Source organism: Pseudophryne corroboree, chromosome 4 (assembly GCF_028390025.1).
Source record: "Pseudophryne corroboree isolate aPseCor3 chromosome 4, aPseCor3.hap2, whole genome shotgun sequence".
NCBI lineage: Eukaryota > Metazoa > Chordata > Amphibia > Anura > Myobatrachidae > Pseudophryne > Pseudophryne corroboree.
In genome coordinates this window covers 274,417,533-274,444,038 of record NC_086447.1, presented here as the reverse complement: position 1 = coordinate 274,444,038, position 26,506 = coordinate 274,417,533, and the positions used below count along the sequence as shown (strand labels likewise).

General features: G+C 43.5%; 1 protein-coding gene across 4 annotated transcripts in view; it reads right to left on the bottom strand.

Annotated features, from left to right (window-relative positions):
- Nucleotides 1-26,506, bottom strand: part of RSRC1 (arginine and serine rich coiled-coil 1) — a 678,098-nt gene that overhangs the window by 417,688 nt on the left and 233,904 nt on the right. For all 4 annotated transcript variants that reach the window (XM_063916134.1, XM_063916133.1, XM_063916131.1 and 1 more), the window contains exon 5: nt 24,881-24,917. In XM_063916134.1, coding sequence (XP_063772204.1) covers nt 24,881-24,917 — 37 coding nt within the window. The remainder of the gene's footprint in view (nt 1-24,880; nt 24,918-26,506) is intronic.

Genomic DNA, 26,506 nt, shown 5'->3' with positions numbered 1-26,506 from the left:
ACGTTTATCCGTAGGCTCTTTTAGAGACGTGATGGTGGTGACAGGCAGAGCTGAGGAAACCACCATCCTAGCCACATGTGAGTCCACTGGAGGCGTTTCCCAATTCTTAGACAGCTCCGGCGCGAGGGGATAGCGAGCCAGCATCTTCTTTTGAGGCACAAACTTCGTACCCGGTTTTCTCCCAGGGTTCCTGATGTATATCAATTAGGTGGTCAGAGTGAGGTAAAACTTGTTTAATCACCTTCTGACGCTTGAACCTATCTGGTTTCTTAGGAGGAACGGATGGCTCGGGATCCTCCGTAATCTGTAAAATTAACTTAATAGCCTCCAAAAGATCAGGAACATCCACATGTGAACCACCCTCCCCATCAGCCGTATCTGAGTCAGAACCTGTGGGGTCAGTGTAAGTGCTGTCTTCATCCGACAAGGTGTCAGTGACAGCAGTGGATTGTGAGGAGACAAGCGCTCGCTTAGAGGACCACTTGGACGTAGGCGAGCGACGGTCAGACTTTTTAGTAGTCAGGGACTGGTTCAACTTCTTTATTTGAGCAGATAAATCGTCCGCCCACGGCGGGTTAGCTGCAGGGACCACAAACAGTTGCACCGGCATTGGGGGTCTCATAGGTGGTGTTAGTTTATGAACTAGCGTATGCAGAAGCGTGGAAAAAGCGGCCCACGGCGGGTCATTATTTGCCCCCTGTTGCCACCGTCCCACTGGGGGGCAAGGAGCCCCCAGAACCAGAGCCCAAAGCTGCTATATTCTCCTCATAGGTATCTGCGGCTTCAGCAACACCGGCAGTGTGTTCAGCCCCAGAACCGTTACCCTCAGAAGCAGACATGATATAACTTGCAGTATCAGGTAACACAGTACAATTTGTCAGCAGCACAATACCTCTAGCCCAAACCCCTGCGAAGTGTAGTCAGCACTAGCAGAGATAAAGGAGAGATATGGTGACTAAATCACAGAGAAAAATACGTAATACAGTATATCTTTGTGAAAATCCTATATTAGATAAAACCTGACGCACCAAGCCCCCTCAGGTTATAGAATATAGGGATAGCAGGTTGAGTGAAAGACACGAAATGGACACCACTCAGCTATCAAATGCACACACAAATAGTCACAGTCTGTACAATGCAAAGGTTATTACTAACAATAATGCTGCACTGGACTAGCTTACACAGCTATGTAACAATAGATATAACAGTACACAGTAAGAACTGGATGTATATCACAGGGTAATTGTACTAGGAAACCCTGACTAAGTGCACGCTTTCTTAACTAACACTGACTAAAAAAGGCAGGTAGAATACTTTAGGGTCTTGTAAAGTCACAGCACTGACAACCAGGCGGCTTTACATAGGAGGATTTGCCCAAGCATTCCCAGGAACAGTGAGCTGAGTGATAATGGCGCCGCAGAAACTGCCAGGGAGTGTGGGAGAGACAGATATGCAGCTCCAGGGCGGGAACATTTGCAGAAAATGGCGCGCTGGGGGAGGGGCTTCAGGTCCAAGCTCTATCCCCCTGCTGGCAAAACCACCGGGTACTGCGGGCTCTAATAAAACGGTTTTTAGAGAAAACCTGACCTGTCCTATGCCCTGGTGATCTAGCGGGATTGCCTGTACTGACACAGTGTCCACCGCCAGCGCGCGCGGCCCGCCTCCCACTGACCGCGCCGGATCGTGATAAAGACCGGGTCCCGCAAGCGGGACCCACTTACCACCTCCCGAAGTGCGGCCACGCGATCCCGGAGAGCCCCCGTCGTGTGTGCCTGACACGAAGAAAACCGGAGCATCCTGCTGTAGTTACCTGGCAACCAGGGCTCGGGAGTGTACAGCGCCGCTGGGGAGAGCCGGAGCTGCAGCCGTGAATGTCCACTGACATGTAACACTGCTGCTGCCCTTGAAGTCTTCACTTTTTTCCTCAGAAAAAAAAGCTCTTCTTAGGGCTGCCTGGAGAAGCCCCTCTGTTAAGTGCCTGCTATTGCAGCACCAACTACAAAACGGAGATCCTGTGCAGGGAGGTGGGGTGATATAGGAGGCGGCGCTATGCATTCTGGGAAGAAGGTCAAAGCTTTTAGCCTGTTGGTGCCTCGGATCAAGATCCTACTCTACACCCCATTGTCCATTCCTTGTGGAGCCCAGTGTACCCCGCAGCAGAAATACCCTTTACTGTATAATAAAATATATATATATATATATATATATATATATATACCCTTTGCTGTATAATATGTATAATGATCCCCCCTCACCTCCCTCAACCCCACCCCTTATATATTTAATGAACCATCGTCCCTTAAATATTTAACAACCCCCCCGCCCACACACCTTAGATATTTAATGATCCCTTAACTATTTAATGTATACCCCCCTCACCCTTTATATACTTAATGATTCTCTACCCACCTTTTAAAATATATTTAATGAATTTTTTTACCCATATAGCTTTATGTTCTCACTAACCTCAGGCAGACTCAGATTCTGACTCAACACTCCAGCCTCCCGCTCGTCACCTTCTTGGGGCATGAGAAGGCATGACAGGAATGTCTCATACCCCAGGGTCAGCTGCACAGCGCTGTCAGCGTTTGGTGGCAAGCGCTATTCCCACTCTATGGGTGTCGTGGACGCCCATGAGTGGAAATAGTCCTCGCTAGTTGGCATGCAGACTGTTGGGATTCAAGGGGGCGGGATGTAGGGGGAGGTATTGTGACTGGCGGTCTCTTGACCACCAGTCACATAACTACCCCCCCTCTATCTATCATACACACCTTTACAGTACTGAGCATAATACAGATGGAGCCATGCTAATCATGGCTCTGTCTGTGCCTGGGTGTGCCCGCCTGGGCACGCCTATCGTTGAGAGAGTCTTCATCCGGGTGTGCGCGCATCTGTCACGGAAGCGCGCCCCATTCAATAGAACAGGAGAGCATCTCCGTGCATTCCACCGTGATGGAGACGCGCCACATTCATAAAACGGGAGAGTGTCTCCGTGCACTCCGTCAGGGCTAGGTGGACAGATCGCCTAGTCACACCAGGAGTGCACGTATGCGATGGAGTCGCACTAGATGAGTGTGGCTCCATCTGTATATAAGCACACACTGTATTGTGCTAACAAGAAGTATAAGCAAATGATTATATGAACGGCAGTGGTGCACAGTTGCCTTGTGAAGCCACATCTTTCAGCCTACAGAAATCATTGTCTACATGCTGTATTTAGCTGAAAATAGCAGGCAGTATATAAGGCCTGTATCGCTAGCCTAATGTAGCCCAAATGCCCTGCCATTCTGATGACTGTTTTATATCCAATAGTCAGTAAATTGCTTGTTCTAAACGGCTCATACTACCAATCTTGATCAACATCTAAACTTCATGTATCAAGTGCTAGAAGATGGCCAGACTGGATATATAGAGCCTGATTCAGATTTTGACCCAGGAGTGTGGCAGCATGCAGATTCCTGATTACAGGGAATCTGCGGCTGTGCAAGGTCTGCTCTGCATGTGCCCGTAGTTCCCCTCTGTCCGACTGACAGGCAGTGCAGATGAGGGGGTGGGTGAAGGCCTACATACTTGGAAATGGGGGCATGTCTGCAACTTACTGGATTCTCAGCACCTGCTTCCGGTGGCCGTCTGCGCAGAACTGATGGTCACAATGTTGGATCCCAGCTTGTGACGTTGGTAGCAGTGCTGGATCGCAGCTACATACAGGAGGCGTCTTTTCTCCCGATACGTCTCCTGCATGTTCCTCCTTAAAGTCGTACAGAAATTCAAAGCTACTTACAAGCAGCATTTACTCTCCGTCCATCTCTGAATCAGGCCAATAGATCCAACCTCAAAATGTCCACCCAAGTGTATGTATGAAGATCATAAGAGACATAGGGGGGTATGCAATTAGGTATGCTTTTTTCACAGAGGCAAAAAAGAAAACGTGACTTTTTCGCTATTTTTAGAGTGATTGGGGATTTGCCCTATTCAACAGCAGGACTGTTTAAAAAATTCAACACCACAGAAAAACATGTGGACTGGCGAATCCACGTTTTCTCACATGTGCTGGTGAAAACATGGGCCGTTTTCGCAGATTTAGAAAAAATTTCCGATAATGCCTTTTCACTTTAAAAAAAAAAAAGTGATACGGCATTGGTGAAAATTTCCCTAAAAAAGTGTGAAAACGGACTCAACTGAATAGGCGGGGGGGTGAATTCAATAGCTCCGAGATTACCGGACATAATTACATACCCCCCTTACAGACATTTCTATTGGTGTTAGCAAATAAAAGTGGAAATATTTAAACACTGAGCCGCTAATTAAATAATTTATACCCAAAAGATGCAATATATGGAACAGTCATATATGTTCTGGACAACAGACTTGTATTCAATTATTTGTTTTAATCAAGCACTAAAACTATAGTGATCAATCTGATGGCACATACATTAGAACAAACAGATTATTATTATTATTATTATTATAATAATGTCAGACGGAAAGGGGGAATGTGCAGGATACAGCCTGTAGGTAACAATCTCAGATAGACAGAGCTTTTGCTTTAACCGGTAATGATCAGGGAAAGAGGGAATGGGAGATAGCTACTGCACTAGAATTACCCTTATAATTTATTTAAATTGCCCAATTTTTTAATCACATTCAATCCAATCAAGGTTGGGGGTGCTGCCACAGACAAGTATGTTGCCAATATGGGTACAAATTTTTCAAAAAAGAAAATAATTGGTCTTTTAGTGGCGCACAGGAGAAAGGTAAGTGAAGTAAAGGTAAGTATTATAAAAAATAACTTTTATTTTAAATTAATTTAAAAAGCCTGCTGTGAAATATACAAAAAAAACAAAAAAAAACACATTCAAACATATAGGGGTATATTCAATTAGGGTCGGATCCATTCTGATATGCATTTGTCGGAATGGATCAAACAACCCCTATTCAATCTCATCTCAGTTCGACATTTAAAAAGTCGAATTGAGATGAGGGGCGCGGCTGTGAGACATCTTACTGCAGTGCTGTGCTGTAGCGCTGATCTCCCCTGTCTGCCCGCGGCACTCCCTCTCCTCCTCTGCATCCCACATCTCAGTCCGACATTTTTTAATGTCGGACTGAGATGGTTGAAAAGGGGGCAAAAACCTGTTGGTTTTGGCCACGTTTTCAACACAAGCACGTGGATCGGCAGCTATTCCGCTGATCCACGTGCTTTCGACAAGTCGAATTCCACGACTTGTTGAATAGGACTGAATAGGTCGACTCACGATTCGACCTTAAAAAGTCAAAAACTGCCGTCTTTTTCGACAGACGGCAGTTTTAGACACCAATTGAATATACCCCTTAGTATAATAGACAATAGACAAGACATAAATCATGGGTTAAAATGCAAAAAGAATCAGTCTGTGTCTGTCTGTCTGTGTGTGTATGTTTATTTATAATTCTATAGTAGTATTTAGGGTGTTATAAACCCTCCAGTCAATTATATGATGTCAATTATTATGACCCTTGTTTAATAAAGTGCCTCAGTTCTGAAATCACATTGGTCTTCCGTGTATTATTTGTGTTGTACCATTGACAAATTATATATCTTCCCTCCACTATATACAAGTATAGATATCTCTTTCCCTTTCCAAATGATGTTTATGACTGATCAGGTCATATAATTACATATCAGTCAATGGTATCTTCTGAGTCTCAGTACAGGTTATTGATAATTGTAGCATGTATAATAATGTACCATTCCACCAGATATCCAATACTGTCTGCTAGATCACTGCTGGCTGGGGTGTTCCAAATCTGTGTAGGCACTAATTAAATAATTTATACCCAAAAGATGCAATATATGAAACAATCATATATATTCTGGGCAACAGACTTGTATTAAATTATTTGATTTAATCAAGCATTAAAAATATAGTGATCAATCTGATGTCACACACATTAGAACACACAGATTGATATTATTATTAGGGCAGTACGGACGGTGTAATGGTTAGCATTACTGCCTCACAGCACTGAGGTCATGGGTTCAATTCCCACCACGGCCCTAACTGTGCGGAGTTTGTATATTCTCCCCGTACTTGCGTGGGTTTCCTCCGGGTGCTCCGGTTTCCTCCCACAATCCAAAAATATACTGGTAGGTTAAATGTCTCCCAACAAAAATTAACCCTAGCGTGAATGTGTCTGTGTGTGCATGTGATAGGGAATATAGAGTGTAAGCTCCACTGGGGCAGGCACCGATGTGAATGGGCAAATATTCTCTGTACAGCGCTGCGGAATATGTGTGCGCTATATAACTAACTGGTAAATAATAAAAATAAAATTAAAAAAATAGTCAGACAGAATAGGGGGATGTGCAGGATACAGCAAAGAATAGACATATGTCTGGCCTGTAGGTAACAATCTCAGATAGGCAGAGCTTTTACTTTTACCACAGAGTAAATCCCACCCCAGTGAATCTACCACAGGCATACAAACCGATACATACACCAAGCCAAGAAGACCATAACATACCTATTGCTAGGTCTTCAGACTGTGAGACGGAACTCACAGGAAGACCGGTTAAACATTTGCACCTCAAACCTCATACTCTCTCTTCCGTCCTCTTACATTTGCTTGGTCTCTGATAACCTCCTCACACTCTGATCTAAATGGCTTCTCCTATCTCACTAGAGTTTAAGCTCTTTCCCTATCCTTTGTATTTGTTTTGTGTACACAGTATTTCCTTGTGTTTTTGAATGGGCTAACCTCTTCACTATCTGGCACTGTGGAGTACTGCAACACCATAACAACCAATAATATAAACTCCACACAGACAGTGACATTTTTTAGACACTGGTTGTAATTAAGCCCAAAGTCATAGCACTGCAAAGAAAAAATGCAAACCGCCGTAAAGCCAATAAGTCATTTTTAATATGCTCTACTTAACCTCAATATCAAAATGTTCTTAACCAGTGGGTCCCAAACAAATTGGTTTTAGTCATCATGATGCTGTATTTTAATTTTAATTTTTTCAGCAAAAAATATCTTAATTATAGATAGCAAATTTCCTAACTGCATCATTTCAATAAAATACTTAATTTGTAGAAGATAGTAAAATTCTTAACAGAAACATTCATTGACAAGTAAATGATATGGTTTGAAGAAGGTGCGTATTTAGAGAGGAGGAGGCCCGTGTGCAGGATCCGTCTGGGCCCCCTCCTCTCTAGCTGGAGCGCTGTAGAGCTCAGGGCACTAGAGTCCCTAGGGGACCCATGCGCTGTCCAAGAGTCTAGAGCAGACTTTTTCAACCAATGTGCAGTGGCACACTAGTGTGCCGCGACCAGTTGCAAGGTGTGCCGCGGAGTCAGAGCCGCTTCCTGCACCCTCAGAGCGATCTGTTGGCCCGGGCTCTTCTTAGAGGATCAATAGTGCCCTGGTCGTGACCTATGCCTTGAAGACGCGGCTGTGTGACATCATAGGTCACAGCCACCACATCTCACCACCCAGCCCACCCGCACACACATCTTCCAGTTCCCACCCGCATACAAAACTTTCCCTGCCCACCACATCCACTCCTGCCAAACCACCCGCTGCTCAGTATTCGCTCTCCACTACGAATAACCCCCGCAACTGAGGGACAGGGAGGGCAGCTGAAAGATAGGGGCTAATATTAGTTATCTTATTTCTCCTGTGTGGAGCAATAGGATTTATGTGTGTGTTTTTTCCATGGAGAACTGATGGTGTGCCTTGGCAATTTTAAAATATTGTTCGGTGTACCGCGAGTTAAAAAAGGTTGAAAATCGCTGGTCTAGAGTGTATGCTCAAATCTCTGGGAAAATGGCACAGCTGCCATTTTCCCAGTGATTGTTTTGCAGCGTTGCTGCTGCACTGCGGGACTCCGGAGGTAAGTATTAAAAAAAAATGGGTGCAGGGTGTGCGGTGTGGGCTCCCCTGGACCTCGGGGAGCAGTGTGCTCCGCACATACAGCACCCGTTATAAATACACCAATGGATTGAAGCCAATTTGACAAAATCAGTGTCCCAGTCAAAACTCAAACCCTGTATACTCTTAATTACCAGTCACCTAATTTAGTTAACATTGTGAATCCACTGGTGAATATATTAACAACATTTAATAAAAGTGGTCAAAATTACGCAGATCCTAACTCCCAGCACGAGTGCAGATATCACTTAACAGTTTTGCATACGTGTGGGGGGCTAACTTTTACAAGACCTGGCTATTCCGTGCTTAACCAGATCACATTATAGGGCATATGTACAAAGCCTTGGAGAGAGATAAAATAGGATTTTAATTACCTACCAGTAAATCCTTTTCTCGTAGTCTGTAGAGGATACTGGACGTCCATTTAGTACCATGGGGTATAGACGGGTCCACTAGGAGCCATGGGCACTTTAAGAATGTGATAGTGTGGGCTGGTTCCTCCCTCTATGCCCCTCCTACCAGATTCAGTCTAGGAAACTGTGCCCGAGGAGACGGACATACTTTGGAGAGAATGATTCCAAACCAGCGCACACAACAAGAGGAAAGTCAAGCTAACCAAACTTGAAACAGGAACAACAACGGCTGAGCCAACATTACTTATCCAAGTAACAGTGCAGGAAGAAAGTAGCACTGGGCGGGTGCCCAGTAACCTCTACGGACTACGAGAAAAGGATTTACCGGTAGGTAATTAAAATCCTATTTTCTCTTACGTCCTACATGATACTGGGGTCCATTTAGTACCATAGGGATGTACCCACACCAGCTCCCACACCAGGTGGAAGAGTGCGGATGTTCCTGCAGAACTGACTGACCAAACTGAAAGTCCTCAGAGGCCAAAGTATCAAACTTGTAGAACTTAGCAAACGTGTTCGAAACTGACCAAGTAGCCGCTCGGCAGAGCTGTAAAGCTGAGACACCCTGGGCAGCCACCAAGAAGAACCCACCGACCTAGTACAGTGGGCCTGTACAGATTTTGGACATGGCAAACATGCCATGGAATTAGCACGCTGGATAGTAAGTCTGATCCAGCGTGCAATTGTCTGCTTTGAAGCAGGACACCCAATCTTATTGGGATCATAAAGAACAAACAGCGAGTCCGTCTTTCTGTGACGAGCTGTTCTTTTCACATACACCTTCAAAGCCCTCACAACATCCAAAGACTTTGAAGTAGCAGAGATGTCGGTGAAAACAGGAACCACAATAGGTTGGTTGATGTGAAATGCGGACACCACTCTGAACTCAAAGCTGACGAGCTCTGAGCTCAGCTCTGTCCTCATGGAAAATTAAATAGGGACTTTTGTGAGACAAAGCCCCCAGCTCCGACACACGTCTTGCTGAAGCCAAGGCCAACAGTGTGACTGTCTTCCACGTAAGGAATTTTACATCCACCTCCTGTAACGTTTCAAACCAGTCTGATTGGAGGAACTGCAGCACCACATTGAGATCCCAAGGTGCCGTGGGAGGCACAAAGGGAGGTTGGATGTGCAGAACACCTTTCAAGAACGTCTGGGCCTCAGGGAGAGAAGCCAATTGTTTCTGAAAGAAAATGGACAAGGCCGAAATCTGGACTTTTATGGAGCCCAGACGTAGGCCCACATCCACGCCTGCCTGCAGAAAAAGCAGGAAACGTCCCAGATGGAATTCCACCGCACAATAATTTCTGCTCTCACACCAAGAAATGTATTTCTTCCAAATACGATGGTAACGCTTAGACGTTACCCCATTCCTGACAAGGATAATAGTCGGGATAACCTTGTTAAGGATCCCTCTCCTGGCTAGAATCAGCCGTTCAACTTCCATGCTGTCAAAAGTAGCCGCGGTAAGTCCTGACAGACTAACGGGCCCTGTTGCAGAAGAGCTTAGCACTAAAAAATACAGTTGCCACAGAATTATTTCATCCACAATCTGGTATATACTATACTTTATAAATTACACTGGTCAACTATAAAAGTTATTGTCTCATATATCACCTTCCTGTGTAGGTTATATTGTACCTAAAACCATACAGACAATTAATGATAACAAATTGAGGGGTAAGCACATTACAATCACCAGGATTGAGCGCAGCACAAATTTGTATTTTTTGTTTCCATTTGGAGGTTGGTCACCTTTAAGTGCGGCAGCTTATCCGAACAAAAAGGGACTCAGTGCGCAGTTAAGCAAACAAATTTTGATTTACAGTCTTGACTAATTATCTGCAGCAAGAGACCCCACATGGGATTGATTGAACTACGAGAAAACAGAGCCACTAGGGCAGAACTGATATTTCAAGATTTAGTGGGACTAAACACTCAGACAAGTGATAGCAACACCTTCTGTAATGTTTTTTTACAATTAGAGAGATTGATTAATAAAGAAACCAATTTATGGTGGGATACACATACACTCAACTGGTATTTACAAAATGAACTAGTACCCAAGGGGCTGAAGGTAAAGAAAATACCCACACACAACAGAGAAAATACATCGTTTATGACTGAGTGGAACAACATTCTAAAAGAATGTTCAAACAAATTGATAACATTAATCATCAAGAACAATACATCTGAACTAGAAAAAATAGGACAGAGTATTACAACATTAGATACACAATTAGGACCACACAAGCAAGAACAAGAATTTAAGAACCTTTCAGAACTGACAGCACAAAGAATATTAAAACGAGAAAATCAATTAATAGAAATCAAAAAAAGAAAAATCCTCAGGGACAAATTCGGGGTTAATAGATCACGTATACCAAAGAAAAAATCAAAACAACCACTACTTGAGAAACCTAGAACAGCACCCACTTTTGCACCTAAACAGTACAACCAAACAAATTCCATCTACAAGAAACTTAACCTTACATACCAGCAATACATGTCAAAAATACACCAAATAGATGAGAACAAGAATATAGGGAATCATCTTAACCAGTCGCTTGACTCCTCAGAGGAAGATACAGAATCAGAGGTTTCATTTTCCATACATGAAATAGAGGAAGACGTGGAATACGAAAGTCTAGCCAGATTATCTCTGGAGACAGGGTGGGCCGATCAGAATCAAGTGAGTGGTTTCATCACAGAAAGGGCACGCACACAACAGATACAAGATCAACCAAGCACTACTCAATTAATACTTGATAAAAGTATATTAACATCATTTACTAGCAAACAAGTAGACACAGAATTGACACAAGCATGTGCATCAAATCATTTTTTAGGGGTCACCAACTCGGAGGGACGCCACACGAACAACAACAATACACCCACCAAAAAAATGAAAAGAAAGTTAGAAGAACTAGGCGAGGAGTCAGAGGGGGAGAAAAGAACAAAAACAGACAACAAATAGAGGTAGAGGAACTAGGCAAAGGAATCTTTAACCTAAGTGATACACAATTAACCAACAGTGATCTAAAAATTTTAGATAAAGGTTTGAAATTCGCACCCACAAACAAAATGGATAAATTCAACACCTATCTCGACCTTCACAAATTTGCACGCAAACTGACATTGAAAAAATATTTTGCTACCACAACACCTGCAGCGGTAAGAAACCATACTGAACCAGAACAATACAGACACAGTCAACTCAAACCACAATCCACATTCTACCCAAGTCACTTGAAGGGCACACAAATTGATGCGTTCATCAAAATGGTAGAAAGAGACATTGAAAAACTTGATGTAACCAAATCCTCAAATAACTTGACTAGACAGGAAAAGAAAGCCCTACAAGAATTACAAGAGAACAACTCCATAGTAGTAAAACCGGCAGACAAAGGTGGTGGAATAGTCTTGCTTAATAAAACAGACTACATTAAAGAAGCTAATCGCATATTAGATGATACAAATACATATCAGAAATTGCAAAGAGATCCAACAGTAACATTTAAAAAAGAACTAGACATTCATCTACAAAAAGGAGCAGATCAGGGGATTCTCAATAAATTTGAACATCAGTACATACAAACTCAACACCCAATTATTCCGGTTTTTTATTACCTTCCAAAAATGCACAAAGACACACAAAATCCACCAGGTAGACCAATTATATCGGGGATAGGCTCCTTGACATCTCAATTATCAGAATATTTGGACACATTCTTGCAACCCTATGTGCAGAAACAAAGATCCTATCTACGAGACACCACTCATATACTCAAGAAATTACAAGGAATAGAGTGGAAAGAAGACATGTGGCTAGTCACTTCTGATGTCACATCATTATATTCAATAATTGACCACGACCAGGGGACGGAAAGTATTAAATACCATCTAGATCAAGACACAGGTCTGACAGAGGTACAACGACAATTCATCATCGACAGTATTATCTACATCCTTAAACATAATTATGTGTGGTTTGGAGGCACCTTTTACCTCCAGACCACGGGGACAGCGATGGGCACGAGATTCGCCCTGAGTTACGCCAACCTCTTCATGAGCTGGTGGGAGGACCGGTTCGTGTGGGGGGGGCGGGACTTGGGGCGAGTCTCGTGCTCTGGACCAGATTCATAGACGACATTTTTTTCATATGGCAAGGAGAGGAGGACACACTGAATGGATTTATAGAGTATATGAATAGGAACAGCAACAACCTTAAATTTACCACTACCTACAGTAAGACCAATGTCAGTTTCCTAGATTTAAACATTTTTGTAGAGGGAGGCAATATACGTACAAAAACCTTCAAGAAAAACGTGGATGCAAATAGCTACATCTTATCAACAAGCGGACACCATCCCAGTTGGTTAGAGTCAATTCCAAAAGGACAATTTACCAGACTCAGGAGAAATTGTTCTAAGAAATCAGATTATACAATTCAAGGAGAAGAATTAATTACAGAATTCAGAGAAAGAAAGTATAAGGAGGACAGTATACAACAGGCATACATACAGGTGGGGGAAACAGATAGAGGACAGTTACTCGAGTATAGAGATAAGAAAGACAAAAAACATTTGGAGGAAGTTATATTCATCACGGAATACACACAACAAGCCAAATCTATACAGCACATACTCAAGAAACACTGGCCACTTCTCATGGAGGATGAAATTCTGAACGACATTTTAGACACAAAACCAAAAGTCATCTTTAGAAAAGCACCAGATTGAGAACGACATTAATTTGTTTTGGTCGGCTTCCAAACCAGTTGTCAGAGGACAAATATTAGAATACGTTTCCAGAAAACGTAAACATCTGAATACCCAGTTGAGTGACCTGAGCAAGGCTTTGACCGCAGCGTATAATACACTGACATTAAATGATTCTCCAGAAAACAGACAAAATTACATCGATGCGAAACATCTCTATGATGCACTTTGCACCGAGAGAGCCAGTTTCTCCTATGACGTACAGAGGAATAAATTCTTCCGAGGGGGTAATAAGTCGGGTAAACTATTGGCCAACTTAGTAAGATCATCTACTGCCCCCTCCCGTATAACTAGCTTACATATCGACCCGACTTCCTCAACTATGGACACACAAATTATGTCAAACACCTTCCTACAATACTATTCAAACTTATACGCGGCACCTTTAGATAGCCCCACAGAGGGTATGAAGTTTTTGGACGAAGCTAACTTACCTACATTGACAGAGGAAGAACGAGAATCACTAACGTGCCCTATAACAGACACAGAGCTGCTGTTCTTGATTAAGTCACTTCACAATGGGAAATCACCAGGCCCGGATGGGTTTGGAGCAGTATATTACAAAATGCTAGCTCCCCACATAACACCATATTTATTGACGTTGTTTAATTCACTGCTGAACGGGTCCCCTCCACCCCTGAGATTCACAGAAGCTAGAATAGTAGTTTTCCCTAAACCGGGTAAAGACCCATCATATGTCCAGTCCTACCGACCCATATCTCTTCTTAACCAAGATCTAAAACTATTCACCAAACTATTGGCCACTCGTCTCCAACCGATACTAATGCGTATTCTACATCCTGCCCAAACGGGGTTTGTTAAAACTAGATCATCAGTACATAATGTACGAACCCTAATAGCAGCAATACATAGTGTCAAAGACTCCACAACATCTAAGGCACTTGTGGTCAGCTGTGATGCCGACAAAGCGTTTGACCGTGTATCATGGGCACACTTACTTAGAATCTTCCACACTCAACAATTCAGAGAAGGGTTCACTAAAGTCTTCAGTATGCTTTACTCTAATCCACAAGCTCACCTAACCATTAATGGATTGAACACACCGGCCTTTTCTTTACATAGAGGTACGCGCCAGGGATGCCCCCTATCTCCCTTACTTTTTAATCTAGCTCTAGACCCACTGATACGCACCTGCGTGCAAAATGTTGCCTGGGAAGGAATAAAAATTGGCACACAACCAGTGAAGGTTTCGGCCTTTGCGGATGACCTTTTATTATATTTTAGTGATCCCATAAAGGCGTTCCCTTCATTACTGACCACGCTACATGATTTCCACTTGATCTCGGGCTTCTTAATCAATTTCGATAAAACAGAAGCTTTGGCTCTTGGACCCAAGGCCGCACGAAATTGGGGCTCCAGATTTCCCTTTAAATGGGCGTCTGGTTTCATAACCTACCTGGGCTTACGCTTCTCACCTACCCTAGCCGAACTGTACCCACTGAACTTTTCCCGTGCCATTAACAAAATGATTGAAGATTTTACACGCTGGCAAACCTTACCAATCTCATATATAGGTAGATGCCACTTATACAAAATGATCTCCTTCCCCCGTTTATTATACCCGATCCAAATGCTCCCATATCTTCTGACCAAACGAGATGTACAAATAATTAACAAGGCCCTTAATACTTTCATATGGACAAACAAACGTCCACGTATAGCCCTTTTTAAACTGAAACAACAGACAACGCTGGGTGGCGTGAATATACCATGCCCAGAAGACTATTCTTTAGCCGCTAACTACAGATATGCCCTTGACTGGGTGAGAGGTTCCTCTAACTACACTAATATATCTCTGGAACAGAGTATGTTATCCCATGGTACTTTGTCTACCATATTACATTTTCCAGACCCCTTCACACTGACGTCCATCCGCTCGAACCCGCTGCTACTCGCTCCATACAAAGCGTGGCAACATCTTCGAAAACGCAAAGGGCTGACAACTACCTGCTCCCTATTCCAACCACTCCTGCATAACCCAGACTTTCAAGGCGGAGACACAAATGCTATTATCAAGACTTGGTACTCCCAAGGCTTACGTTTAGTATATCAATTCTTAAATGTCACCTGTACCGAAGTACTTACCTTGTCACAATTAAAGATTAAATTCCCGAACTTACATATACCACTATTCGCATATTTTCAAGTACGCAGCTTTGCAACACAATTGATAACACGCTTACGGCCAGCAGATTATAACTTTCCCCTGGACACCCAACTGCGTTTAAACCCCCAGTCTTCCTATCCAACATCCTTTATTTATGCACACACCAGACGCCAACTTGATTTAGATTGTCAAACCACAGGCCTAGCTAAATGGTCGACCACTCTACCAGACATCCCTCTACAGACCATAATACATTGGCACTTGTTACTTAATAAATATTTAGTATCCTCCTCCTATGCTGAAATGCATTTAAAAATATTGCACAGGGCGTATTATACTCCCCGTCTCAGATACCTCACGGGCATCTCTGATAACTCCAATTGCTTCAAGTGCTCCACACATGATGCTGACATCATCCACTGCCTTTGGTCATGCCCTATAATACAGCTATTTTGGAAAGACGTCTGTAATTACATTACAACGACTCTAAACATCCCTCTCAAACCAACTTTACTCTGGGCTTTCTGGAACCAATATGACTCTGATAGTTGCTCATTACCTACAGGCAATAAACTGTTATTAGCTAGGATAGCGGCAGCTTCGAAAAAGACTATTCTATCCCAATGGATACACGGAACCCCTATACCCATAACCCTTTTATTCCCTAGACTGACACATCTATACCAAATGGACTGGATTGAATGCTCTCTTAGAGCGGAATCCAACTCTTCCAAGTTTTTTACAATATGGCTACCCTACGTGATAACCTTGCCACAACCAATTCGTGATAGCATGCGAAAAGTAGTTAAATATACTACATGGTACAATATAGAGACGCTTATGAGGGGATCACCACCCTTCTAACCCCAACTTTACTGTTTTCAGGAACACTGTTTTAGACTAGCATATACACACTGTTAATGGCATGGCACCGAGAGACGACAGAACCTTGCAATGTATTTAGTAATATCCGTAACCTACTGTTATCATCACTTCCTCTACTAATGTATGTGATTGCTCTTGTGTGGAAATAATGTTATACATTCCTATACAACCTGAGATTTGATATTGTCGCTATACAGTTGTCGTGTGCAATGTGTGTGTTACACTTGTATTTTTCTCTTTACCAATAAACAGATTTAAAAAAAAAAAAAGAAAAGCACCAGATCTAAAGAAGAAACTGGTACATAGTCATCTACAACCAACCACATTGATACAAACACACATCAATCAATCCAAACCCAGAACAGGTTTCTACTATTGTGGGACCTGTTTGGGATGCAGAAATGGAGGACCGCAGAGCACCAAACCAGTAAACAGCTTCAGTTCCACCAACACACATAAAGTATATAATATCAAGGACAGACTGACATGCAATAGCAAAGTGGTTATTTACATATTAGAATGTGGATGCAAAAAACAATACATAGGACGAACCACGCGCCCATTGAAAACCAGAATTAGTGAACATATTCGTAATATCAAAAGGGGACTGGAGGAACACAATTTATCAAAACACTTTAAAGATCACCATGAGAGTAACTCGAAATCATTAAAATTCATAGGGATACAGGAGGTTCACCCTAACTGGAGGGGAGGTGACTTTATTGAAAAAATCAATAAAATAGAACTAAGGTGGATGTATGAAATGAAGACACTGGCCCCTTTTGGACTAAATAAAGATAATGAAGTGAAATCAGTTATTTATAAAAAATGAACTTATCTGTCACTTTTAAGATAGGATTCCCTAACATTTAATCCAGATTTGGCATTTGTGCATAACCTATTTACATCTATCAACATCAGCAATTCTTATTTATCAATTTAAAGGGAAATCAGACTTTTAGATAAAGGGATAAATATTTAATCAGGACCCTTTAGAACAATCAGATCAATCAGGTTATCCTATACACTAAATAGAAAGGAGTCTAAGACCAATAGGAGCAGCATATGAAGACCACATGACCGGAAAAGACATCCCATTCACCCTTTAAAAATCAGAACAATTTACTAATTGATTACACCATTCTCCCAGAGGAAGGCCTGACAGAGGCTGAAACGCGTTGGAGGCACCACTGATTTTATTATCCACATTTCATTTATCATTGCCGCACGGAGCAGAGGGGACGAGACGATCCATGAAAGAACTGGTCACGTGACCCGGACATTCAGAGAGCGCGCTCGTAACTAAGCAACCGCAGGACGAGGAACGGAGGAAGAAGTCGGTGTCGGAACTCGGGTCATCATCGGGAAAAGACAACAGGTGAGTGTCCGTATGAGGCGGGGTTAGCCTGGTGAGAAGCTCCGTAGAGCGCCCCCCGGACTCCCTTGCCTCAGACAGGCTGCTCAATCGAACCGACTGGCGCACGGGGAACGTCCGAAGCAGGACGCACCACGGACAGCCAGGGTGAGAGGAGGAAGCCAGTCCGGAGGAAACCACTGTGTCTGTGTACCATATGAATGAACATTGAGTGCTCCACACCGTGAAGACTCAAGTACCTTTTACAGTAATACTGCAGAAGCAATTGAGTACTCAAAAGACTGTACCAAGTAGAATCTGGTGAAACTTGCATGCGGGACGCCGCATTAAGAAAGGGTGACATTGAGAAATGATATGGACAATACTGGACTAAATTGCCTAAATAAACGGAGCTTAGCACTAAAAAATACAGTTGCCACAGAATTATTTCATCCACAATCTGGTATATACTATACTTTATAAATTACACTGGTCAACTATAAAAGTTATTGTCTCATATATCACCTTCCTGTGTAGGTTATATTGTACCTAAAACCATACAGACAATTAATGATAACAAATTGAGGGGTAAGCACATAACAATCACCAGGATTGAGCGCAGCACAAATTTGTATTTTTTGTTTCCATTTGGAGGTTGGTCACCTTTAAGTGCGGCAGCTTATCCGAACAAAAAGGGACTCGGTGCGCAGTTAAGCAAACAAATTCTGTTGCAGAAGATCCCCGCAAAGAGGTAGAGGCCACGGATCTTCGAGGAGCATCTCCAGAAGGTCCGCGTACCAGGCCCTTTTTGGCCAGTCCGGAGCAAAGAGTACTGCTTGAACCTTTTCCCTTTTTATTCGTTTTAGAATTCTTGGGATCAGAGGAAGTGGAGGAAACATGTACACCATCTGATAGACCCATGGAGTTGTGAGACCATCTATCGCCACCGCCTGTGGGTCTCTCAACCTGAAACAATACCGCCTGAGCTTCATGTCGATCTGTGGATATCCCCATCGACTTGTCAAGCACCAGAACACCTCCGGGTGAAGGCCCCACTCACCCGGGTGCAGGTCATGTCTGCTGAGGAAGTCTGCTTCCCAGTTTTCTACTCCCGGAATGAAGACCGCTGACAACGTCACAGGGTTTCTTTCTGCCCAGAGGAGAATTCTTAACACCTCTGACATTGCTGCTCTGCTTTTCGTTTCGCCCAGTCGGTTTATGTACGTTACTGCCGTCACATTGTCTGGCTGGACCTGAATTGCCCGATCTTGAAGATGATGTGAGGCCTGCAAAAGGGTATTGTATATGGCCCTAAGTTCCAGAATGTTGACTGGAAGGATGACTTCATGACTTGACCATCTTCCCTGAATCTGCACCCCCTGAGTGACTGCTCCCCAACCTCTGAGGCTTGCGTCTGTAGTTAACAGAATCCATATATGAATTCCCAACCTCCATTCTGCGACGAGGTGAGAAGACTGTAGCCACCACAGAAGGGAGATCCTGGCCTTTGGCGACAGACGGATCCTCTGGTGCACGTGAAGATGCGATCCGGACCATTTGTCCAACAGATCAAGCTGGAAGGGTCTTGCGTGAAACCTTCCGTATTGAAGTGCCTCTTAAGAGGCCACCATTTTCCCCAGAAGGCGAATGGACAGATGTACCGACACCTGGGTTGGCTTCAGGACATCCCGAACCATCGACTGGATTACCAATGCCTTTTACAATGGAAGAAACACCTTTTGTGAATCTGTGTCCAGTATCATTCCCAGGAATGGGAGCCTCCGCGTTGGCTCTAGGTGAGATTTTGGAAGGTTCAGAATCCACCCGTGATCCTGGAGGAATTTGGTTGAGAGAGTAATGATGTCCAGCAACCTTTTCCTGGACGGCGCTTTTATTAAAATATCGTCCAGGTATGGAATTATATTCACTCCCTGTTTGCGGAGTAGAAATATCATCTCTGCCATCACCTTGGTGAACACCCTCGGTGCCGTGGAGAGACCAAATGGCAGGGCCTGGAACTGGTAGTGACAGTCCTGCAGTGCAAACTGGTTAAGCCTGATGAGGCGGCCAGATCGGAATATGAAGGTACGCATCCTTGATATCCAGAGAAACTAGGATTTACCCTTCCTCCAGACCTGAGATCACCGCTCTCAGAGACTCCATCTTGAATTTGAACACTCGTAAGTACAGGTTCAAAGACTTCAGGTTCAGAATTGGTCTTACCAAACCGTCCGGCTTCGGTACTACGAACAAGTTGGAATAGTAACCCTTGTTTAGTAGATGAGGTGGAACTGGAACAATGACTGGAGTCTGTACCTGTTTTTGGATGGCATGCAGTAAAGTTATGCTTGCCTCTTGTGAAGCTGGCAAGCCTGATTTGAAGAATCTGTGAGGTGGAGCTTTTGGAACTCCAGTCTGTAGCCCTGGGAAATAAGATCTATGGACAAAGATCTGATTGAAAAATTGTAGTCGAGCTCCCACCTGACAGCCTCCCAGGTATTGCGGTCCACAGTCATGCTGAAGTCTTTGAGGAAGCAGAGCCTGAGCTCTGTTCCTGAGCACCTACTGTTGCTGGTTTGCGTGGTTTACCTCTTGCGCCGCTGGAGAACGTAGAAGCACCTCTGGATTTGCCCTTGAACTTGGTCGTCCGAAAGGACTGTAACTTAGAAGCTGAATAAGTCTTCTTGGATGGGGGGGGGGTGCGGAAGGAAGATACATAGACTTAACCGCAGTAGCTGTGGAGATCTATTTGTCTTATTCATCTCCAAAGACAAAATCCCCCCTAGATAGGGAATCTAACCCCTCAATTAGGTTACCTGACCATTTAGCAATGGCTTTAGTGATCCACGCACATGCAATAGTGGGTCTTTGGGCCACCCCGGAAGATGTGTACAATGATTTGAGTGTAGTCTCAATTTTACAATCAGCCGTGTCTTTCAGGGAGGCTGCACCAGGAACAGGCAATACAGTTTTACGTGACAGTCTAGATACTGATGCGTCCACTGTCTGTGGATTTTCCCATTTTTTCCTATCCTCCAGAGGAAAAGGAAAAGATGAGAGCAACCTTTTAAGGATCTGAAACTTATCAGGATTAACCCGTGGTTCTTCAAACAGGGTATTCAATTCCTTTGACACAGGAAAAATAACCGAGGACTTCTTTTTTTAAATTAAACTAAGATTCCTCACACTCCTCTGACACCTTATCAGGAATATGCTGAACATCTCTGATAGCCTCTATAAGAGCCTCTATTCCCTGTGACAGAGCTGCATCCCCCACTCTGAGTCCACCTCCCCCTCCTCCATGTCTGACCTGTCAGCATCAGACTGCAGGATATGGGCCAGAGATCGCTTTTGCAGACAAATGGGAGGGGATTGAGACGCTGATTTGGGGACTGAGTCTCTGTTCATAAACTCATCCACAGTCTGTTTTAAGTATTGCGTCTCTTTCTCATTGCGGGACAATTTTGTAGAAAGAGTAGAGATCATTCCTTTAAAAGAATTAACCCACTCTGGTTCAGCCCCGCTATTCTGTGAACCCCGAGTACCCAGTAGTGAGCCCCCTGGTGAAGAGGAACACTCTGCTGTACAAGAAACACAGTCTTTGCCTGACATAATGTAATGTGACAACACACACACACACAGGAAAAGGTTAAGCACAAGTAACCCACAAAGAGCCCTTCAGGGAGAGACAGAGTTGTTTGGAGCCAGCCCCCATCGCGCCCCTACCGCCACTGCCAAGCTTAGCCGGGTCACAGACTAAGTACCCTGATAGGGGACTTTGTACACGAATAGTCGCTCCCACCCTGCTATGACCCCCTGGTACCGCTGAGGTTATTTGGAGTCACACCGAAAGAGCTGAACGTCCCTGTCAGTCAGCGTCTGAGTCCACTGCAGAGGGAAAATGGCGCTGGTGAGCTGCTGAATCCTCTCATAGTGAAGGCCCCGGGGCTCAATGGCGCACGGTCTTCCCGCTTTTTTTTATACTGGCTGAGGTAATTTTTGGTCTTAAAATGGAGCAGAACCGTTTTAAGGCCTTGTTTGCCAGTTTGGGTACAGTGTACAGCAGGGAGGGGCTAAACAGTCGATCGCGGACATGCAACCAGTCGATCGCGATGCGCCGCCCATCCACCCGAAGCCGCACCTCTCCTGCCTGCCGCCCTGCCCCTCAGTCTGGTCTCCGGCAGTGACGGCGGAGTGTATAGCTCAAATCAGGCGCCGGTTCGTTAGCCAATCAGAGCTCGCGGACTGTTGCCTGATTTGAGATATACACGCTGCCGTCACCGCCGGAGACCAGACTGAGAGGCAGGGCGGCAGGCAGGAGAAGCACGCGCTGCGCTCTCCACACACAGCACAGTGAGCAGTACTATGGGGGCATATCTGGCACTGTGGGCACATGGCACAGTGGGGGCATATCTGTATCTGGCACTGTGGGGTCATATCTGGCACTGTGGGGGCATATCTGGCACTGTGGGGGCATATCTGGCACTGTGGGGGTATATCTGGCACTGTGGGCACATGGCACTGTGGGGGCATATCTATATCTGGCACTGTGGGGTCATATCTGGCACTGTGGGCACATGGCACTGTGGGGGCATATCTGTAATCTGGCACTGTGGGGGCATATCTAGCACTGTGGGCACATGGCACTGTGGGGGCATATCTGTAATCTGGCACTGTGGGCACATGGCACTGTGGGGGCATATCTGTAATCTGGCACTGTGGGGGCATATCTAGCACTGTGGGCTCATGGCACTGTGGGAGCATATCTGTATCTGGCACTGTGGGGGCATATCTGGCACTGTGGGGGCATATCTGGCACTGTGGGGGCATATCTGGCACTGTGGGCACATGGCACTGTGGGGGCATATGTGTTTGAGGTTTTTACCTGTGGGGGCCAATGTGTTATTTCGTGCGAGACAGTCATTACACTCTGTGCAGCAAGGCTACGTCCCTTTTTTGTTATACCACGCCCACTTTTTGTTATACCACGCCCCTTTTTTATATTATTCCACCTAGGTAGATCACAAAGCTTTTCAGCTTTCAAAGTAGATTGCCGACTCCAAAAGTCTGGCCACCCCTGGTGTACAGTGTACTGAGACGCAGTTGTGTACTGTGTCTGGAGACGCATTCTGGCCCGTTTAGAAGCCACGCGTCTCCGTACCCTCGTGCCGCCATAATGGCCGGCACCCCGCTAACCGGGCTCAGTACTCACCACTCTTCATTCTTCTGGCTCTGTTAGGGGTGGCAGTGTGCTGCGGGAATGTACACTCGCCGTGGTGGGGCTTGTGAATAGTTCCCTCAGGAGCTCAGTGTCCTGTCAGCGGGGAACGGGACCATTAACCCTTCAAGAGCTTGGGCCGTCGCTGTCGTGTTCCTCCCCCCCTTCCCCCCCAAGTACCACGAAGCAGGCAGGTTGGTGCCAACCAGCCCTGCCTGCAAATAACATACATAGAAAATAAATGCAGAAAACTCTTCAGGAGCTTCCTTCAGCGTGACCAGCTCCTCCGGGCACATTTTCTAAACAGAGTAGGAGGGGCATAGAGGGAAGAGCCAACCCACACTATCAAATTATTAAAGGGCCATGGCTCCTAGTGGACCAGTCTATACCCCATGGTACTAAATGGACCCCAGTATCCTCTAGGACGTAAGAGAAAGTACCAGACAATCAACTCCTGTCATGTTACAGGCTTTGTTTGAAAAATGACAGTTTAGAGCTGATTGGTTGGTACTTTATAACTCTCCAAGGTTTAGTGCATACAGTATGCTCCTGTATTAGTTATTGTGGTCTACAGATAACTACACACAAAGGCAGATCAGTGTTCTCCCTAGCTGGGTGGCATTATGTGGTAGTCGGGTTGGGGCGAGTTTAAGGATTGATTATTTTCCCGCATGCTGGCTATTTACGGGCCACACAAGAATTCTCTTAGGGACAATTTACCAAAATTGTGTTTTGCATGGGCAGTTTTAGGTTTGATTTTTGTGAGCTAATTAAATGTCCAACCTAGCCTTTTATGGCTCCAATATATTAAATAGAAAACCATGATATCTGATATTTCTTTACTTTGAAACATTTGATAACAGTCAGAAGACCATATAAAAGATTGCTTTAATCTTGTCTGCGTTTAATACTGACGCTACTCACTGCAGGTCTGGGTGTCATCTCTCCATGCAGATTATATTCTATATTGGAAGAGATGTGGCTTTCTTTTCATAATCATTTATACTTCTGTTTTGTTTTTAAACAAAGAGAAAATAAATCAGTCTAGAAATTGCTTGCATTGAAACACATTTGTACTTATTGATTAACAAGGAACAAAGGGAGAACCTACACACTTATACCTTAGTAAACCTCAAGCTATTAACAATAGATTACTCCCCATTACTTACAACAACTCAATAGCAGTGCTTGGCCACAAGGACAAAAGGGTCAAGAATATTCTGCTACGTGATTGGAGAGGCAATGAGATCATGGAATCATTGAATAAAAATAATATTAATAATACAACATTATGTGAGAACAAAAATAAAAAAAGTCTGAAAACTGAGCTGAATAATGCTTGCAATAAATATTCTATTACTTTCTCTTCTACGACTAATTTGTGTAAAGTAGACTAAAATGAAACGTTTTGGGCGTTTTTTCATATGGTCACCTTTGAGGTTGCATTTAGCTGTCACGAGTAAACCTACAATACCCATTGTTCTGAATGCCACCTATTAAACTAGTTTAATGCTAACCTCATGTCAAACACTAGAACCACAGAGCCCAGTGGCTCCAAGTTCTTTGACACCTCAACACTTCCTACAGTCAATAGAGTAAAGTAGGTGAACAGCCAACCATCAAACCAATGCTCTTGGCACACAAGGTAATGGTATGAAATTTCAACCTCTTATGCCTCACTTGGCTGAACTGACTAAAAAGAAGGTACAAGGGGGCGTCTTACAACTGCCAGTGACCATACACAACACCCCCACTGTTCAGCTAGTTGGAAGGGAAAGTCATTTTACTGATGAACAAATAGACGTCACGCTTTTCAAAAGCCTACAATATTTATTTATGCATGCAATATTGTAGTGCATTTGTTCTTTTTAGAACAGCCAAACATTTGATTTTTTTAAAGATAATTAAAACAATCATCAATCTAATGATTGCATTCCAATTTTTATTTCATCTCCACATCAAAAAAAAAAAAAGAGATAATTTAAAAAAAAAAAAAAATTAATACTCCCTTGAGATGATCAACTAAATGAAAGCGTAAGTACCGTCACATAATAATGGTAAGCGTACCCTTTGGGAAATAGATGACTTTCTCAATTCAAGGTATTCAAAAGCTCATTGAAAAAAGTGTTCATTTGGAATGCAGATATCAAAGATGATGCAAATGTTCAAAAGAAACGTATAACTTACCAGATGTTCTAATCCAGCTTTGATGTTTACCGAGTCCCTGTAACAGAAGAACAAAAGTTCTAAATAGTTGCTAAATTCTTGTCCAACACAATTTGTGCCCATAGCTCCCTAACGTTTAAATATTGACCTGTGTGATTTTGTCTTTATTACACCTCGTACACCGGATTAATATTGTAAACCAACATGCCTGCTTAAAAATGCTCTTTTTAATACCTCCACTTTTATAGAAAAATGGTCTGCCATCTGAGAGACGTGACAGCATAACTTAGATATTACATGGAGACTGCAGTTAGACCACCCAGTAGGATTGCATCGGTTTTGGTATTTCAAATATCTGCATGATGCTAGAAAATTTTTCAGCTGAACTTTCCGAGCTGATATTTTATTTGTTTCTTCAGAAAGTAAATAGAAAGAAATGTGGAGAAAAATTCAAACAATAAAAGATAGAGGTCCCTTCAACCTTTCATGAACTATAGCGGTGATTATGCATGCCAAAAAATACTTTTCTTCTTTTGTATAGTTAAATATCAATAGACAAATGAAAGCATAACTTGAAAAGGACATATAATGACTAGAAACATACTTTCAATATTTTCACTGAAAGTTAAATCTACTAACATCCCCAATGTGCTCAGTTTTGCAATATGGAACTCTGGGGTCTGCAACAGTTATTCCTGGGGACTTTACAGTTCTCTAGAAAGCAAATAACATCTGCTCTCCAACTTTACATGGTGGTGAAAGGTTTGTGTGAACATGAGGACCAATCACAAATACCAGTATCTTATTTGTGCCTTGTGATTGGCCCTCTTGCTCACCCTGCTCCAGTTTTTGCACAGCCAAGTGAAAAATAGAAGCCCCAGGTCAAAAAAATAAATAAACGATGTTCACGGACAATAGCATCCTGTATAGACGTATCACGCAAGGCTCCTATGGAATCTCCCTCATAATGTTTGTAAGCTTAGAAGTTGTGGAAACAGCAAGTGTGCAAAGGGAGTAGTTCACACAGAATGTAATAATATGAATAAGCAGCTGCTTCCATTAATGCAGATGTGACACCAGTCTAACTGGCAATAGGTTACAAACACGTAAAAATGTCAAAGTAGTATACACAGTAAGGACTCCTTTCCATCTTCTTTAAAGCATTTTCACGTGTTAATTAATGGTGCATATCGTTAACACCATTGCATTCTGAAACCATAATCCTGCTTTTAAAGTTGTACTGCCTACCTACAAAGATATTTTACTATTATGTCCCCTCTACACAGCGAAAGCACCCGCTGGTCTTTCCCACACACTCCTTTGCGACCCTTAAAAATGAGATATATGTAGCTTCTGTAAAGCCCCATACACACTAGGCGATATTTTCAACAATATCGCTCATTTTGACTCTTCTGAGCGATATCGTTTGTAATATCGTCTAGTGTGTATGCACTATACCGTTAACGATGCACGCAGGTCGTTAACGAGATGTTCTGTCGCCCGTACATGCAGATCAATCTGACAATATTGTCAGAAGCTGCATGTTCGGGGTTGTGGGAAGATTACTTCACTTAGCGATATCATTCAGTGTGTATGCACTAAGGGGGTAATTCAGATCTGATCTGATGTGCTAAATTTCTCAGACAT